At 39.1% G+C, this 19,921-nt stretch overlaps 1 protein-coding gene across 6 annotated transcripts; it reads right to left on the reverse strand.

Moving 5' to 3' along the window:
- Positions 1–761: 761 nt before the first annotated feature.
- On the reverse strand, positions 762–19,478 carry LOC131472138 (cohesin subunit SA-1). 6 transcript variants are annotated; one of them, XM_058649021.1, is made up of 32 exons: positions 19,372–19,478; positions 18,180–18,262; positions 17,820–17,916; positions 17,319–17,540; positions 16,509–16,605; positions 16,134–16,210; positions 15,618–15,822; positions 14,917–15,068; positions 14,089–14,286; positions 13,721–13,819; positions 13,213–13,292; positions 12,189–12,296; positions 11,704–11,800; positions 11,480–11,606; positions 11,229–11,332; positions 10,400–10,492; positions 10,124–10,216; positions 9,138–9,338; positions 8,794–8,861; positions 8,604–8,691; positions 8,248–8,328; positions 7,575–7,667; positions 7,111–7,279; positions 6,569–6,702; positions 5,655–5,756; positions 4,932–5,065; positions 4,416–4,538; positions 3,761–3,933; positions 2,525–2,729; positions 1,661–1,762; positions 1,459–1,555; positions 762–1,133 (listed from the first exon to the last, which is right to left on the reverse strand). In XM_058649021.1, the coding sequence occupies exons 2-32, from the start codon at positions 18,206–18,208 to the stop codon at positions 1,083–1,085; spliced, it is 3,699 nt and encodes a 1,232-aa protein (XP_058505004.1). In that variant the 5' UTR covers positions 18,209–18,262; positions 19,372–19,478; the 3' UTR covers positions 762–1,082. The 6 variants fall into 6 exon arrangements, with proteins under 6 accessions (XP_058505004.1, XP_058505006.1, XP_058505003.1 ...); XM_058649023.1 differs by lacking the exon at positions 19,372–19,478 and adding an exon at positions 18,628–18,872 and having other exon boundaries at positions 11,504–11,606; XM_058649020.1 differs by lacking the exon at positions 19,372–19,478 and adding an exon at positions 18,628–18,872.
- Between the last annotated feature and the right edge of the window lie 443 nt (positions 19,479–19,921).

Here is a 19,921-nt window from a genome sequence, read left to right on the forward strand (position 1 = left end):
GATTGGATTCTCCACAACCGAGTGACCCCGGGATGAACCGGGGGGAGGAAGAGGTTTCCCCAACACTTTTTTTTTATTCTTTAAAGGTCCAGTGCGTGAAATTATTTCAATTTGGAAGATAGTGAAGATAAAGTAATCATACTTTTATTACCATCTGTTGTTTTCATGAATTGTTGCACTTTCACTTTAGACGTTTTTCTTGAAAAACCTTCCATTCACACATTCTACTTAATATCAGTAATATTGTCATACAATTTAAATGGTCATATTTCATGTTTGCTCGTGTTAATTGTACACATTTTATCTGTTTTTAATTTTTTTAATCTGAGTGATATCTTAATTCCAAGTGAGCAAATGTGAGGTGACATCCAGATTATCCTGGGATTAATAATAATATAATCATAATTTTGATTCTGACTAACTGGTAGGGGGAGAAGAGGTACTAATGTCATCTACACACACCCAGGTTTGCACAGCTATTCTTCTTAGGACACTGCATTGACTTCCATTTATTTGGACAGTTTAAACAAAGCCTCATCCCTAACCTTAACCAATAAATGCCCGATAACTAACCACAATTCATACCTAAGCACTAAAGACAAGGACTGTTAAGAAAACACACACGTCTACTCACATCCTGGCAAGTATGCTATATGAATTGCATTTATCTCACTAATTTGTGCCATTTAAATTCCCTTTTTTTATCTTCAATTTCTCTCAAAAGGTTCAACAAAAAGTAAATATAAAAAGATTACACATACTCAACTCTGCAGTTTTTTAATACACCTTAAAATAACAAGACCCCCAAAACAACAGGTACCACAAGATGAGATACTTTCAAATATTTCCATCAAACAGTGATTGAACAAAAAAATAACATTGTCTTTTTAACAACTTGGAATAATAGTGAAAGAATTCAAAACTAACTGTACTCTAACAGAAATCCCTGACCTAAAACTCATCTGATCGGTGAAAACTCAAGATGTTGCTCTAATACTCAGGAGACTAAAATGTACTGAAACACGATGTTGAATAGATGTATTATCCAAAACCGGCTGGCGATGATCCAGGTCTTTGTGCCCTCAATCAAAGAGTTCATCAAGGACACTGATTGAGGTGTGACGCGTTGAAGGCTGCAGAACAAAAACAGGATGAGAATTTTATATTCATTTTTAATCATAAGAAAAATATTTTATCTGATAAAAAACACCCATACAAACTGCTTGCACCTGAGGGAAAAAAGATGAGTAAAACAATTCCTGGGTTGTTTTAAAGCAATATATTTATATTTCAGGTGACCTGGTTTAAAATAGCTGGGTCTAACAGGTTGCTACTTAAACTGAGGTGAGGTGAGATTTGAAGCTGATGAATCAATTATAAAAAGCACAAAGAACGCTATACCATATATAAATAACTGTCTACTTTGACCGATGTGCAACACAATGTTTTTCTTTTTACCAGTGCATATGAAGATTGATGGTCCGAGTCACTTTCGTACTCCTCGATCTCAGCCTCATCACCGCTCTCCGCTTCGTCATCCTCGATCAGAGACAGCCTGGTAATCAAACCCAACGTTGTTATCTATTTTTAGGCTGACGAGAGTCAGTGTAGCTATTATTACATGAGAAGAGATGTGGGACAACATAGATTTGTGTCTTACAGGTTGACGTGTGGGATCAGGTCGGGCTGATTCAAAATGGGGTCAGTCTGGTTGGAGGTAAAACTGCGTCGTTTGACTGGTTTCACCCTTCGCATGTGGGACCTGGAGAACAGCAGCAGGTGAATTAATACCTAATATATCTGCATCTACTGTGTCCGAGCATGCGTTATGACTTTTATTTTTACAGAAAGAAACATCAGGAGGACCTTCAAAAATCAAGTTATTAAAATGATTCTGCAGTTGCAACATGCAGATGAATTTTCTCTGTCGAAGATATAACACATAACGTTTTTTTTATTCAAATATCAAAAAAATATGCATTTTGTCGAGTAGAACAGTTACATAAGCCAAAACACCCATCATCTATTTTTCTATTCAAGGTAATGGACCCTTTCATTGTGAACGCTTTGTCTCTGCTATAACTTTCTGTGCAAACCTTCTATGATACATCAGTACTTCTAGTTAATCAATGTGGGGTCTCTTTTTTCTTGACTTATCACTGCTGTTTGCTGTGCATTCTGTCACCAACGCTCTCTCTATAAAGTGAAACTGCACAGGGAAACCAAACGAGACTAAAGACTATTCCCATGATCCCACGGTGCTCCCTGACATCATCAAACAAGGTCTTTTTATTATTATTTTCTTCGACGGAGGGGGCAGAAATGAGTATACTATATATAAATGTTTAACTTCAAAACTGACTAGCCCTTTTCCTGGGGCCGCTGTACGACTTGTTCATTAAGGACAGAGCAGTGCGTCACAGGCTCTTGGCAAACTGCATTTGCTGGTGCCTGGCTGTAATTCCCATCACCTGGAATAGAGATGTCGACGGTGCAGATGTGCGGACGATAAAACTGAACATACCCTGCAGAGAACTCATCCTCAGACTCCAGCTCAGTTATGCCACTGCTGACATCGGTCGTTGTTGCTCTGCGCGCCCTGGTGGGCAGCTGCCTGCTGGTCAGCTGCCTGGCCGGCTGTTTGAGCATAGTTGAGGTCAGGGCCGGAGTGGGAATGTTACTGGAGATGCTGCTGCTGTCCAGAAATGATCCTTTGGCACCGCTGGACACTGAATGTGAAGGACAGGTGTCACAACACAAGGTTTCTATGACATGTTGTATGCATTTGGATATGATCCAGTCAAGTGTTTCACAAAATACATCATCAATGACAATTAGAGATTAATTTCATGAGCAAAAGAAAGTAAGTGAGTTGAATCATAAGCCAAGAGAAAAACAAAATCCCAAACATTCACCAGTTCATGCTTATGGAATGTGAGGATTTGGATTTTAATCTCCGTTAAATATTATTGCAAATGAAAACATTTGGTCTAAATGGTCTGTATATATAAAGATCTATAGTTTCAAACATTGCAGTTTTGACTTCACCCATTCACACACACAGAGACTGTTTTTTTAAGCATCATTAACCAGCATTCATTTTAACATTTTGCAAGTACTGTACTAATATGCAAGCAGGCACTGGGAACCCAGGTCCCTTAATTAAATATTCCTTTAGCTTTAATATCGTTCAATTGTTTGAAATGCATGTACCTGCACTAATGCAGGCAACTCACTCTACTCAATCGAAAAATTAATAAAAAATAATCTTCACACAGATCCTAATTTAAACCTCGCACATTGCTAATGAGAGGAAAGCTGCCATTAACAAACTCAAGTGAAGTTGTATTTCACTTGAGGGCCATTCAGTGAAATTCATTTTAATTGAAAGGAGGATTGATGACTGGATGTAGACGCCAGGCGAGTCCCAAGAAACTTCATTAGGTTAATATTCTGTAAAGCTACAACTCTTTCAACAGAGAGCTGGCCGGACTCGCCTGTAGACGAGTATACCTGGGATCCCATAGGATATTTCCCAATGAAACAAAAGTTATAACATGATTAAATCAATAACGAAAATGATCTTTGGCTGAGGGATAGAGAGAGAGCACTCCCGCTTACATTTGACCTCATTTCAATCAGCATATCAAAGACAATTTTCCAACATCATTCCCACATCATTAATGTAGCAGTATTTAAGTATTAGTGGTAACACGTGTATTGTGTTTCTCTGCACTTTCTCACAAAAAGTCTGTCTCACCCCGAGTGGTCGTCCTCTTGCGTTTAGCCACAGGAGTCTCATGCGTGGAGAAAGCATCGCCTTTCTCCTGCTCTCTTGGTCTGGTAGAGCGAGTCTCTAACGACCGCTGATACACACCGACTGACGGCCAGGAGAGGGCAGCACTGGGACACACTGATTTCAAATATGCAGCCCTGGGAGGAGGCGACACAGGGATGAAGACAAAGACCAAACAAATCTTTGTCTTTCAAGATTCTGTACATTTTAATCTGATATGAACGTCTGTATATTTTGATCGGGTTTAAACAACTAACCTATTCCAGGTAACTTTTGTGTCATGGTACGTATATAACAAAATTCAGGGCAATGGTTTAAACAGAGCTCCATATCTCTGGGTTAAAAGGTGATACATTTATTTCAATAATGAATACACAAACCATACTTTATGACATAATTAAGCTTTAAAAAAGCTTATGTTGCACAAAGGCTGGGTTAAGAAGCTTTAACCCACCGTTTAGAATATTAATTAAATGGGGCTTAATTCAACCTTTGAAACAGGTTTTGCTTTTGGTTGATTCTCACAAAAGACTCCAAGTTTCCATTGAATAATAACAGGAAAAAGTCAGTTAAAACATTGGCACTGGATTCAACAAATGTGTGTGTTTTAGTTTCTCACAGCATGGTACAGTCCTGAGGCAGCAGCTTCAAACTGAACTCGCTCAGGATCTCCAAGAAGACCACATTCTGGAGCTGCTGCTTTCCCTCCTGTTGGTCTCGGAATGAAAAGTCTATACCGTCCCTGAGAGCAAACAACAACAACAACAACAAAGGGTATCTTGAATGTAAAAAAAAAACAAAAAAAAAACACATAAAGAAAACAAAAGGAACATGCGCTAAATAAAATAAGTTTCTTTTACTGAGCAACTGTCACACAAAGAAGCTTTTCACCTTTTCCTTGAATGGATAGTGAATGGATAGTGATGACATACCATCCAAGGTATTTGAAGCTGCACTCACAGCATCCTCTGCTGGACAACTAAGTAATTACTTCAAACAGTCTGGGGGACTTCTAGGCTGTTTATTTTTATTTGAAGTTAGGGAATGTTATCCACCCCAAATTTCAAATGAATAACCAAATGGGTGCACTAGTAAAACTGAAGAAGTACGTGTCATTAGCATGCGTTATACTGACCTGTGTAGGGCCACCATTGGTTTGCGGACACGCTGAAGATCGATGCCAAAGCTCATGGCGAGCCTCTTCCCCACGTCTCTTATCTCTATGAGCTCCTGCGTGCTGTATACCTCCGTAAGCATCTCTGAGAACAGCTGAATACACACATGACACACATGTGGACAAGCTTAAAAATATGTATTTTTGGCTTGATGATGCAAATAAAAGACATTTACATCTAAAACACTGAACTGACTGTAACAAAAAAACATGTCAACTTAGTTAATTCATAATGTAAATATGCTATGAACACATACATTGCATACATCTACCTTTGGGGAAGCTTATTAGTGGATATTTTCAGTGTGTAGAGTGAGGCAAAGCACTAAGATTGCCTTTTAGACATTAGATATCATTCTTAATTGTGTGCTTTACAGTTAATACGTGTAAAACGCAATTATCCAACCATTGTGAGAATAAAATTATAAAAAATGACTGAGCAGAAAAAAAACATTCGCTGTCAAATATTTGACCAAGCTAAAATCTAAAATCTTTAAAATAATGCAGCATCAGTACAATCATCAATACTGATGACCCATTTCCTACAAAAAGCTAGGTATTTCCTGTATTTATATGAAGTTAATTACCATTTTGTCACAATAAAACCATTACACTGTCTGCTTATTAAATTGGTTATGTCATTTTATGAAAGAAATGTAAATAGTTAGTTTAATAGTTGCACACCTGCTGCAGGCTGAGACAGACCGTCTTGGCGCTCTGTACGGGATTGATGAGCTTGCTCTTACTCACGGTCTCTTTTATGATGTCACCAAAGTCTTTAAAGTACTGGAGGAAATCAGAAAAGACAGTGAGAGAAGAAAGAAAGAAAACTTTCTGTTATAATCATTAATTAACATCACAGTCTCAGGGTCTAAAAATGCTAAATATTATACAGTTTGTTCAACTGTGCATCTTTTCTGCCACTGCTCTGACTCATTCTTAGCACCTCGCTGGTTGTAAAACAGATCCTCTCACCCTCCTCCACTCTTTGGCGCATTTTCTCCACTATTCATTTTCTCCATTCGATGAACTTTGTTTCCTAACAAAATGTTATTTCTCCAATAAAATGACAGTGGAAATGAAACTATCTGTACATAACTGTGGCACACAGACAGCAATCAATGACGGGTAATGTGATATAATGGGCTATTCAATTTAACAATCCCCTTCAGCCTTTGGCTGTGTTTCGATTACCAGGCTTAAGTGAATTTTATCAAATTCTCTTATGACAATGTGACCCAAATCAGATTTTGTCAGGGCTGCGAGGACACAGAAATCTGATCGCAATTTTCCATTTTCAAATCAAATCTTTCGACCTCAGTGTGTGGTCCTACATCAAATATATATATGTATATCCGATATATGGCGACATAATGAAAATGGTCATATCAGAATCCATGGAATAGACTGTTACACCATCGACGAGCACCATGGAAGCTTGATAAAATCCAACAATGGATAAGAGTGTCGTTCTCTAGAGCTCAATCTCACTGATACATTTGCAACAATAGCGTCCATTGCTGAATTTCCCTAGGTATCAATAAAGCTATTTTATCAGCGGCTGGTCATCTGAACATAGTCACTGTGTCCATCTCCACCTTGCTGAAGTGCTTGAAGATGTCAGTGGCGGCAGTGAGGTCCAGCACCCCATAGATGACCAGCTTACAGTAGCCAGCCAGCTGGTTGCGTTTCCTTTGGAGAAGGATTATTTTCATCTCTTCCTCACCCTCGACTACAGAGAAGAGCAGAAAAAGGACAGAAATGAGAAGAAAATGTGATCAAAGACAGAGGCTAGTTGGGGATTGGCGGTTCATTGTCCATCCATCAATTTTCTACCACTACATTCTCACAAAAAAGGCTCTCAGTTGAACCAGGATCCAAACAAAGATCTGGTATTTAAACTGAGCTTTTCCATAAAATGAACATATGTGGATATCACCATTCAGATAACATCTGTAACCTTGTTGTCACTAACTCAAAAGTGTTTTGGAAACACCACAGTTATATGTGCACCATTACTAACACCAAGTCAGTCTTGATTATTCATATTTATTTTGCAGTGAATACAGAGAGTAATCAGAATAAAGGATGTACAATGTAACAAAAGACAGCGGCAGTATGTGATGTCACCCAGACTTACCGTTGATCTCGGCATTGTCCGAGTCGGTGAAGACGAAGTCCAGTAAGAAAGCAGCCATCTCAGAGCGCAGGGAATCGGAGGGAATGTGCACCAGTGTGTGGAGAGCAGGTTCAGAGCGGACTGAACGCGTACTGTACAACAGCAGCAGGTCACACAGTAGCTCGAATGCCTGTGAATGGAAAGACAGACCATCCACAATATACTGGCTCTCAGTAAAGATTTCTATCAATGTGATATTAAGGCTAATGTTACTATTATTTTAATGTAACACATGTTACATTATGGCCACTGTTCATTTAAAATGCATTTTCATAAATAACATCTCATTGACTATTGCAGGTTTCTGCTACTGTTCCCTCTCTGTTTCACTTTCACACACACAAAGAGTTCAGATTTGAAATGTGATAGACTCCAACCAAATCAGTAAAATTAAGCCTATGGATATTTGAGTAGCACAAAATTACCTGATCTCTGATTTCAGTTTGGGTCAGAGACAAACAGATCTGACAGACTCTGCAGAACAAACGCACATCCCTCTTCAAATTCCTCAGTTCGGCCTGGAACATAAAGTAAGAGGAGAACAAAGAGCACAGATAGAGATACAATCAATTCATCAGGTACAATGTGCTACTACGAGTTTGGACAGAACTGCCTTAATTCTCCGTGGCATAGATTCAACAATGTGCTGGATTATGTGGATTTTGGAGACCTTGGTCCATACTGACATGATTGAATTACACAGTTGCTGCAGATTCATGAGAATTTCCCAATCCACCACATCCCAAAGTAAATGAGAACCAGTGATAGTGCAGGTCATTGAGTCTTTGTTAAAGAAAAACACAAGAAACAGACATTAAAAGAGCGAACCGGGAAATAAATATGTGAGTGTCTTTGCAAACTTGGATGCAAATTAACAGATTGCCGTGTTAAATGCCTGCTGTCAGTGCATCTGGTGGACAACACAGGACAGAAGAGCTTCACCGCCACACAGGATGGCCAACAACATGGGTCGGCTGTGAGGTGACATTGGAGTATTATTCAGCCAACGAACAGCATAAAAAGCTGAGAGAAGGTCAAACCATTTCAAAACAAAACAAAAACAGTTTTCTCTTTTACAACAACAGATGCATAGTCTACCTCAGCTGGCTTGGAGTTGACCGCATTAACTTTGGCCCACATCAAGTGGAAAGATGCACACCTCAGAGCTGACACCATGAGCTGAAATTACACAGAAATATGTTAAAAAAAAGAGAGACTTTGCTGCAATCTGCTAAAACCGTTTCACTTATCTGTTCCAAGCTTACAGTTATTGTGCTAAACTTTAATTGAAAATACCTCGATTAAGACATCTTCTTTGGTGCAATCAAACATGTGACTCAAATTTTTTATTGGATTCTTGATTTTAACAAGACTGGAGAAAACTGAGGTGGCATTAATTTAATTTTCTTTTACTTTTTTTGTCTGTATTGTTTATCATAGAAAAAAACACAAACCTCTGTGTCAAGCTCTCTTGACTCCAGCTTGCTGTTCAGCAGTTTAACACAAGAGTCAAAGAGCTTCCAGCCTGTTGGGTCTTTGGCACTGGACGAGCACACACAGGACACACAGATATAACTTCAGTTTTTAAAAATACAACAAAAAAAAAACACAGATACTTTGTGTATAATAAGAATGTTCATGTACCCGCTCAAAGCAGCAATCCTTTTCAAGGCAGTGGCTGCACTGTATGCATCATTGTCATCTGCAGTGCCCTAGGTGCACAAACACAGGCTATTATTAGATATTGAGAAAATTGCTTTATGACAGCAACCAGTGTTAAAAAGTAATGTTTGGAGTCTTTGAAAAACTTGCAATCCCATGTTTATTGTGTTCCGTAGACTTCAATTACACAACACATAGATTTGGTTCATTTTAGCAATATCCCAGAGTGATCAGTTCATTTTGATAAACCTGGAGCATGTGTGCCTGCATTTACATACAACACGTGCCATATTTGTCTGCATGAAAAAACCAACACCGTCACCCACCTGCAGCAGGTCACATAAGTGCATGTTGAAGCACTCAGTCAGGTCGTCCAATAGCTGGCTGAAGGCCAAGTGTGCTCGGGAGGAGAACGTGTAAGCGTTGGAGCAAAGCGCGGCGGCCAGGTTGGTGCAAGCCTCCAAAACAGCGACATCTGTGTGCTTCTCCACTATACCACATACCTGGGACAACAGCTGGTCCAGATGCTGAACAGGGAAGAGGTGAGTGAAAATGGGAAGAACGGAGGAAAACGAAGATAAATAAAATAGTAGAACATATATTATCCTTGTTCATTTATAGTGGTAACTCCCACCAGAAGCAGTAATGAGTTTTTATATTTGAGTACTTTAAGAGCTCAGCTTCTCGTATAAGTGGGAGAGACTATGTGGGTGCACGTTTTTTTTGTCACATTAAAATGAGCCACTCTTTTATACCGTTGGCCCACCTCACTGCTGTAATGCATGCAAACCCACTGTGCACTTTAACACCACTTGCTCACTTTCATTGTCTCTAAAACCTCTTGTGGTGATGGTTTCCCCCAAAACATGAGAACAAAGTGTGTATTTATTTTAATTCATTTACACTCCCTGCTGGTTTTCCATTACGAGCCTGCCACATCAGCAACGCTCCATCATCTGCCACAGATGAGCTCATTACCAATTCACTTCAGAAAGAGAGGAAATTAAAGTGTGTATATGAGGACAATGTGAAAAGTTCTATGTCAATAAAAAAAAAACTACTATTTTGATAATTATTTAGCAGTTATTTATGCTTCTTTAATGTGTATAAGTTCTGGTGTTTGTGTATTGAATGTCTTCGGGTTTGTGGACAAAACATAACATTTTGGGATTAATCAATAATTGAAATAATTGTTAGCTGCAGCCCTAATACACACAAGTTCTCATCCTGGAATTAGAGTTTAGTAATTTAACTTATAGTCAAGTAAATATTATATTAAAGTTTGGGTTTATTTTTCTTGCAGTGCTCCTACCTTCTCCAGCCACTGAGCGCTGTTATACATGTCCAGATTGAAGTAGAGCGGAGCTTTGAGAAGGGCGGTCATCTTCCCAGCATCTGCAGAGTACTGACGGTCCGAGAGGGAAGGAGGAGAAAGTACAAGGTCACTGTTATTTTTTTAAAACATGAATGTAGACACTTCACATAAAGAATTTGATCTTCATTTTGACATACAACTCCTCAGAGAAGAAATAACTGCTTAATCCTGTAGCATCATGCATTGTAACTGAACATTAGTCATGTGCAGTACCTTAGTCAGCAGTGACGACAGTAAAGGGATGAAGTGTGTGGTGATTCTTCTCCTGTCTTTCTCCTGGATCTTCTTATCCTTCATACTAAGGATCTAAGCACACATACATATTCAGTGAACTTCACTAGGGCAGCAGTTAAGACTTACATATGCACATGTATAAGTGCATGTAAATACTTAAAATGCATTTTTTTCAAATATCCGTTAATGCATTTATATGCAGCTGTATATATATATATATATAAATATAGTATTTATATTATCCTTAATTATATGGCTAGATATTCACTTTGCAGTATTATTAGATGCTGGTAGAAATATAATTGGTTACCGTGTCTTAAAATTCCAGCGTTTAATGGCAGAAATAAAAACATTTTAGTGCTCATTGCCTCACAATGGGCCTTTAATGTGTGCCCTCTACAATGGCTATGCTTTTCAGAGGCCACCATCTTACACTACCAGGCTGGCTCGTATACATTAAATTGGCTGTAACAGAATGAATGCAACATTTTGTCTTTAAAGACAATGATACAGTCCATGTTTCTCAATGAGATCTGACCGAAGACTGAGGTAATGGAGCATCAAATTAAGGAGACACTTTCACACATACTGGATAATCCTGGGTCATTGTGGCTTATCTCATTATTTCTTTTCGGTGCTGCAGAGTGTAATAGTTGCAGCTTTTAAACCATCACTTTGATTGTGTTCGATATCACGTACAACACATATATATATATATATATATATATATATATATATATACACATATATATACACACACACACATTTGTATAAATAAAACAAGCAGTATGCATGTGTCTGTCACCACCTTCTTGGCCTGAGTTCTCCCAACAGGTGGGGTTGCCTGTGCTGCCTGTCTCATAGCACACATCATAACCTCAATGAGAGCCCCCTCCTCCTCATCCATCAGCACTAACAACACAAGAATCAGGAGTGGGTGATGGTTGAAACGACACACAGCAGGAGCACAGAAGAAGGAGCAGACTCTCGAAGCAGGAGCAAACTTGACATTTTATTTGCACTGTGATAGGAAAGATTTATTACTTTGACTCTGTGTACCCAGTCTAATTTGATTCCTCTCACCAGCCTCATGTAGCAAGAATGCTGTCATAGTGTCCCAGTCTCTCAGCTCAGATCCTGCCACACCCCATAGACTGTCTACCAGGTACGCACCATGCTCATGAAACTACCAAAGAACAAAAGAAAAGATTTACCCCTACTGTACATTAAGACATTCATCACATTGTTAAATTACCGAAAAAGACAGAGAGAGACAGACATACCTCACTCTGAATGTAGAAGGAGATGAGAATTTGAAAGAAGGCTTCATTTTCACTTGTTTTACTCCCCTGGTTTTTACTGGAAACCACACTTTTCAGTCTGACACACACACAGACAGATAACACACAAAAAAGATTAAATTATAGTAACCAAAGATAAACAACCAAGTAATTATAGATAAGATAGACTTAAAAACATATTGATTTGGTGTGCAGGAATAAATAAAATGCTTAATTGCAAATAAAATAACTACCATATACATAGGGAAACAGTTAACACTGCTTGTTCATGTAAAAAATAGTGACTGTGTGCTTTGGAATAATGATGTTTTACTTTAAGCTGTCCTAAAAATCACTGCAAGGTTTAATTATTTTCCTCTTGGTAGAAAAAGCAATGAATAAATGTTTGTCAAGTTCATAGTAAGTCACACACACACAAAGCAATACATTAGTCCGTGGCAAAAAGAAAGGGACAGAGGAAGATGTACTTGTTGTAGAGAAAAGCTCCGGCTGCAGACGCCAGGCCTCGATGTGAGGCGTAAACCAGGGGATAGATGTGGCCGCATTCCTCCTCTGTGAGTGCTTCTTCTGTCCTCCTGCAACATGAAAACAAAGAAACAGATTCAAGGTCGCCAGATTTTCACATTAAAAACCAAGGTGAAAAAAAAACACATTGCAAAGCCATGTTAAGACAGCAGCCCAGTTAGACAATCAAGAGCATGCATTTCATGTTTTAAAAGGGAGCTTACTATAGAAATAAAAAAGAGGAACAATGATCTCTCTGGTAAGTGAAGGCCACCAGATCCCAGAGGGATAAAAGAAGTCGTCCTCTATTTCTTACAATCCGCAGCCTTAGGATGTCACCAATTCTTCCACACTAACATTCTGTATTGATATTTCACTGGAATTATCTGGCAGACTAAAAGCACCACAGGACTTTAAAAAAAAAAAAAAAAAAAAACGATTATGTTCTGCCATTGTTGAGAAACTATGCTTAGAATCACTGGAGAACAAGGATGTATTTGTGGTGCTTATCTACTTTGAGTTTATTTTGTTTGGCTGAGTGTGCGACAATTTTCCAGACAATAAATGTTTCACATTTTTTATTTCTCAATCAGAGATTTGAAGCAAAAGCCTCAGACCTGTAAACCTCTGGCATTTACTATGTAAACAACATTAACATCAAACTCTGTATCATAATAATAACTAATGTTCCGGGGAGGCATGTAGACTTGGTCAAAATTACACATAATCTATCTCTAGGTTTCACAAAGAATGGTCTGAAAAAGAGAAAATACAATGACAAGTGAGTATAGATGCACTGTATGAATGTGTGTGTATGTGTAAATAGCAAAACCATAGTATAAAGAGAATAAAAATGGCTATTTAAATCATAAAAATAAAATATATCACATTGGGCATGTTTTAATCCACTAAAATGAAATATCTGCACCATATGTTGACAGACAATGGCAATGAAAAACCACCAGAGACAGAGAGAAAATGCCTCACTGTTGGATCAGCAGCAACAAATTGACCACTTCCAGTGCCACGTCTGGGTCTTTGTCCAGCACCATGCTGAGCATCCTCTCCTAAACACACATTAAAATTAGTAGAGGCACACACACATATCAGACGAATGTAGGATCAGGCACGCAGACAAACAAGGCATAAACAGGACTTGCATGAATGTACCCATATATGCACAAACACACAAACCCATTGATTAGCCACAAAGCTGCAGCATTATAGAAACATTTATCTGCTGCGGCACATGTGGCTTAAGAGGTTTTTTTGTGTTTGAGAAGTGCTTATTAACCATCGGTAACGGGCAGCAATTAAAACACCCAGACAAAGGAAGACATTCTAACACTCAAAAAAAAGACAGACAGGGGAACAAAAAAATAAATACGCTGAAACATTACATACAAAAAAAACTGAAGGAGACAGACAGATGGGGGGAAAAGGGAGAAAACAGGAATTAAATGAGGTGCGAGTCCAATCCAGTGGGATATCTCACTTTAAATCTGCTGGTGAAAAGCTCCAGGCGGTCAATGAATCCCATCTCTTGGTACAGACCCTGCAGGGCACGCACACAATGCAGACGCACTGGACTTTGCTGAGGTAAAGAAGAGGAGAGTTCAGTTGCACACTTTCTCTTTGATTGCATACAGACTAATTCCCAAGTCTGTTTCCTAGTGAAAATTACTCTTTGAGCAAGTGTGGGTATGTACTCCTTGAGTCTGTGTGCAGATATTCTACTACTGTTTAACAACTGTATAACTGGAACATTAACAATTCCCCAGTCATTCTGTCTCTGAGATACATGGTGTTGCACATTTAACTTTGTAATTCGTTTTCAACTGTGTAGTCCTATTGGTTTCCAACCTTATCATTCAGGGTCCACCCCAGGTATTTGAGACAACCATCATTCAGGAACTGTTCGGGATTTGTCTTCAGCCACACACCCAACTCGTCGATACACGCCATCCGGATCTCAGAAAGTCGGTCCCGGTAGCGATGCACAAACACTCCACGGAAGCCGATGTTCATCATAGAGGAAAGCTCCTCTCTTTTTTCCAGCAGCTAGGACATAAATCATAAATGAATAAATCAGCAACTTAGTCACACAAAATCAAGTGCATGTCTTTACAGTACAGTGGTTTACCTGGGGCAATATATTACTGTTTCACTACGAATTATCATCGTAGACGAGGGGTATTATTGCCAATGACCAACTAGAACCTCTTTAAAAAAAGGTATAAGTAAAGAGATGAATAAATATATTAAAATAAACATATATATTCAGCCATTTTATTACATAGAACACACTAAAGTGGCAGGAGTAGCACCACGAGTGGTCTTCAGCCCATTCTTGGTAAATCATAGAGATGTTTGTGTGTGAAAATCAGAGTAGATCAGCAGTTTCTGAAATAATCAGGCCAACAACCATGCCACATTCAAAGTCACTGAAATCACCTTTCTTCCCCAGTTGAACAGGAGTTCCTAATGAAGTGTATTATGGGGAAGTGTATGAGTGTATTACAGTTTAAATCATTAAAAAGCTCTGCTCCTCTGCAATGTTCTTTTTTATAACTTTGCATGAAAAACAAAATCATCCACAAATTCCCCATTAGGTCAATGTCAATTCATCTACTTAATGTCCTGAGATAAAGTGAGTGCATTGATGCTTGTGTGTGTATATGTAGGTGTCACCTCAGTGATGGTGGCCTGCAGCTCCTCCAGTCTGTCAGTGGCTTTGTCATTCGCCCTCTTGCTGTTTTCCACGTCGTAACGCCGCTGGGTGGTCTGCATCTGTGTCTGCACCGTCACAGCTACATCCACCACACCAGTCATCAGCTTCATGGCTAATTTAAAATAAAGACACAGGTGGACATAGTCAACTGGGAGACTATAGTATCTTCTAGAAAATAACCTAAATGATTTAAAACAAACTGTTCTTGGAAAATGCAGACTGTCAATTTTAATAGCCAGTTTTCACTAATTAGGTTTACCAGTTTTTCAAAAGATTTTACAGTTTTAATTATGCCGCACTTGCACGTGCAGTCACATTTACACAAAGACTTAATTGTACTAATCACATTATGGATTAACTGTTGTATATAATTCTGTAGCTTGGATGAGAGACAGGAACAAATTATGAGGTTAAGCAGGGTGTGCAGAAGACAAAACGAAACAACAAAAGAAAGCTGTGTAGCAGAAGTACGTTCTGGGAAAAACAAAAGAACCTGTCTAGCAAATAAAACATGTGTCAGCTGAATGGAGCAATTTATTCTGAGGCCCAGAAAAGCAGAAAAAAGGGCTCTGGTGTCACAATCATGGAGTGTATGGGTTTTCACCACCATTTATTAAGTGTCACTAATTTACATACCCATTTGCTATACCCATGTGCTTACCAAGCAAGGTGCTGGTGTGTCTGAAGGCTCGGACCTGGGAGTCTGAGAGGCCAGTGAGCAGGGACAGGAGAGAGTTGAAGAGGTATTCATCGTAAATTATGCTGTTCTGACAGGAGCGCACCAGAACCCGAGCAAACTCACACAGACCAGCTTTGAAAAGCTTCTGTTGCAGGCCTGGAGAGCTCAGAGGATAGTCCACTGTATCCTGGAGGAATATGACAAACAAAACAAAAGGCATCAGCATCCGACTCCGTGCTTAGTGCAATTATGTCAATCAGAGGCCTGTGGTTTGTTCTGCTAAAGAAAAACATGCTAGTGGCAAAACAAAGTGATTAACGCATTAACGAGTCAATTTATCAGCATCAGATCTTAATTAGCATGTTCCATCATGCTGTACTACATCCGGAGAATCATAATCTCCTGGGACACTGAGGTAATTTGACTTTCTCAGTTAATTCAACAGGATTATCAAAAATATGAAACAAATATCCTGAGCTACAGTATTCATTTCCTCACCTCATTGAACTCTTTTGTTAGTGTGCTGATGATCTCAGCATTCTGCATGCTGTCAAGCATCTCTCTACTAACAACACCTGTACAAAACAACAACAGGTTTATATATGAGCATACAAGAGCAGTAAAGCTGGTTCTTTCACTTCCCCTAAAAACATGTAATCACATTGTATGATTTCTTTCCGTTTTAATTCCACCCACACACAACAGCGATATACTGTGTTGTCGATGGGCAGGATTAACACAGCATCGTTGCATCGATAGCATGCCAGGAGATCAATATCAGACTGCTGATCATTGCCTGAGCTGAAATTGGAGAGATAATCTGTTGACCTTTGACCCACAGCCCCCCAAACCGCTTCCTTCTTGACTGCTGACCTTTGCATCCACAGGACTGAACAATGAAGTTGATGAGCACCAGCAGCCCCATCTCTCGGCTTCGCTTGTAGCTGTCCAGCCATTCATCCACCACCGCCTTGAGATTGACAAGGAGACAACAGACAACGACAACGCTGCAGTCGCATTAAACGCTACATTACGAGTTCAGGCTTAATTTTCATACCTACCAGCTACCACTAGTATTCTATGTTTTATTTTGTAACATATGGGTGATTAATCCCCGTCTTTTATATTTTATGACCTTCCAGTTTGATTCACCAACTCTTTTACATAATTATTTTGTCAACCATTGCACTGCTATACATACAAAAACACTCTTTCAACACATCTTTTGTGTTTATAAAAATGCAGATTAACTTAGAAATGCAGTAAATTACATGTGAAAGAAGAATGAAAAAAGGTCTGATGCCAGAATTAACACCTCATTCGTTGTTGCTCAACACTGTTTTGTTTTATTCAAGATCTATCGAGTAGGGTTCCACTTTTCTAGTCCCCCCCAGAAGAGACTGGGCACAGGACAATAGTTGGGATGGACGTGTGCCGTCAATCATTGACTGCACAACCCAATGTGAGCACTCCTTCCTCTTTGCGTATCAAAGGCAATTCTGTAGGGTCACATCAGTCAGCCAAACTGACAACACATGATAATCTCCCTCACTGTCAGCTCTATAGAGGCTCGATTCTCCTTTCACTACACCTTCCTCCTTGAGCACCTCCCTCTTTTCATGCATTTATCTCTCAAAACCATTCCCCCTCTTCCTTCAATGTTTAGCTGAGGGTTTTGCTCACCACCATGGCACTCTTTCCAAAGCTGACTGCATCATAGAGGTCCTTTGCTGTAATGTCACGGTTTCCCTCATTCCCTCTTGATGCAGGTCTGGGGGAGACTGGCCTGGATGTCCCCCGAGACCTCTGCTGCTTAGAGGAGGGGTTGACAGGAGTGGGGCTGGAGCTATTATAGGGGCTCGAGGTCACCCTTGATGCAGCTTTACGCTTGGTTCTCTTGGGTGGCTTGAGATGAAAAGAGAGATGGAAGGGCAGCTCAGTGGGAGATTTAAAGTGAACTGATGCAGTCAAACAAATCAATGGCAGCTACAGCACAAAAGGTGTAGAATTGAACCAAACACCAACTTCACTTTTACTATATTCCACTTACGCCTTCTGACTCATTAACAATAAATTACAGCCACAGTGGCTGACAATGATAAAACTAGGCAAATTAATCAGAACCTGCAACTACTTTCTGGTCAGAAATCTAAATGTGAGCCATTTAAATAAAAGATAATTCACCTGTGGCCCCAGTACAGCACGTTTTTTCCGCTTCTTTATGTTTATGGAGGTCTCATAATCACTGCCAGAGTCTGTGGAATCATCCAGCTCCTCAAGACTATGAAACAATGAAAGACACAGAATCAAGAAAATGTCCAGCATTGACAAATCATCATTATCTCAAAAAAAGGTTATATCTGCAGCTACATTTGTCCATCAAAGTGCAGAACGACAATAATAAAACAAGTGGCTTCAATTTGAGTTTTAGTTGGACTTTAAAATAAGACATATTTTTATTTTCATCGACTCATATTGTTTGTGAACAAACTACCAACTGGTGTCTGAAAGGTTGAGCTAAAACAGAGACAAAGATAACTTTACCTTTCCATATCTGAGTTTTCAGACGACATTTGAGGGAGAAAGGCTGAAGGATGACTTTGAATCACTGGCTTGGCCGCACTTTGCTAGTACACACACACACACACACACAGGCACGTTAGCACCAAAACTAGCTAGCGCCTAGCATGAACTGGTTATTAACACAGTCGGTTGGGACAGTATTTTAAACGTCTAAAATCGACCAACAACAACATACGACTAACAGACATGTCTAACATGATTATGATAAGCACATACGACCCGAAATATTTGATTTAAAAAAAAAAAACTGCGTCCGATAATGGATCTTATAGTTAGCTGTGTCTTAGCAGAAGATCTCAAACATCTAAGAGACGTTTAAGTAAGCTTTAAAGACAATTAATATTCAGTAATCATTACCAACACACCAACTATACATCAGCTATCAGTTCGATTATTAATATGTGTGTACCTTCCTTTATTGGTTTATCGGTGCTTTTTTTTGCTTTCTTCAACATCCGGTCAGAAACAAGGGCGCAAAAGTTTTTTCCAAAGTGATTCTGGACGTTGATTGGTCGTTGCCGTGGCGCATTCGGTAAGTTATGGTCATTTACAACACACAGTTATTCACCGAAGTCCAATTAAATGATGCATATGGCAAGCGGTTTTAACATTTAAACGGTAGACATGATATTCACAGAAGTATCTGCAACGTCATCCTTACGAGTCAAAACACAGTTTCAAACTACGGTCTTTTTAGATAACTGTAATTCAGTTTTTACGAGCCAAAATGACGTCACTTTTGCCATTCATGTGTATGGGGTTTATAGATATCTCTAATTCCAGTTCCAGACATAACTATAAATCATTATGAGTAGTCATAATTCAATTTCAAGATATCCTTATTTATCCTTAGTTGAATATATCTACATTGTCCTTTTTAGATACCTTGAATTAAGTTTCAGATAGTCATACTGACATTGTAGATATCTATGACTAACCTCGCACACATGAATGCCAAAAGTGACGTCATTATGCCTAGTAAAAACTGATTTGCAGATATTTTAAACTGCAGCTGTGACTAGTAAGAATGACATCGCAGATATATATATACAACAACAATTCATACTAGCCACAATGAGTCACAGATATCTGTAATGGTAATTCCAGATAGTCAAACTTGGCAATTAAATGTTGAAAAGGTACAGGACCACACCTGTATAATATTATTTTTCCTGACTCTTCCTCTGCAAAATGTCCTTATTGAAGTCTGTCTGCCAACTGTCTGTCAGTCTGTCCAGTTTTTAGGACCCTGGGGTGTTTGTCTCAGCTGCTGCCCACCCGCCTCACCCAACACCTCACCCTCTCTCTCTCCGTCTCCCTCTGTCTCTCCCCCTTGATGGTCCATTGTTCTGTGCTTATGAGTTCTGACCTGAGTCAAACCGGACGGAGTGACACTCGCTATTTCCGGTTGCAGCCTACAAAAATAAAACCTGGTCTTTGTTTCACAGCGTTTCATGTCGATGTGCGTGTTCTGAGTGAGGCCATTGTTGTGACTATTTGCAAGCAAGAAATGGAAATAGTTACTTCTATCAACCAAGGCCCAGGAGCTTTGAATTGCAATTAAAGTCAAGTATAGTCTTTATTTCTAGAGCACATTTAAAAAACAAAACAGTGAGTTGAAGACACAGCAACAAGGCATAAAACATAAAAACAATAAACACATAAAAGACAAATAATAAAATAAATAATAAAATATCAAAAAT

Source organism: Solea solea, chromosome 14, assembly GCF_958295425.1.
Source record: "Solea solea chromosome 14, fSolSol10.1, whole genome shotgun sequence".
NCBI classification, from domain to species: domain Eukaryota; kingdom Metazoa; phylum Chordata; class Actinopteri; order Pleuronectiformes; family Soleidae; genus Solea; species Solea solea.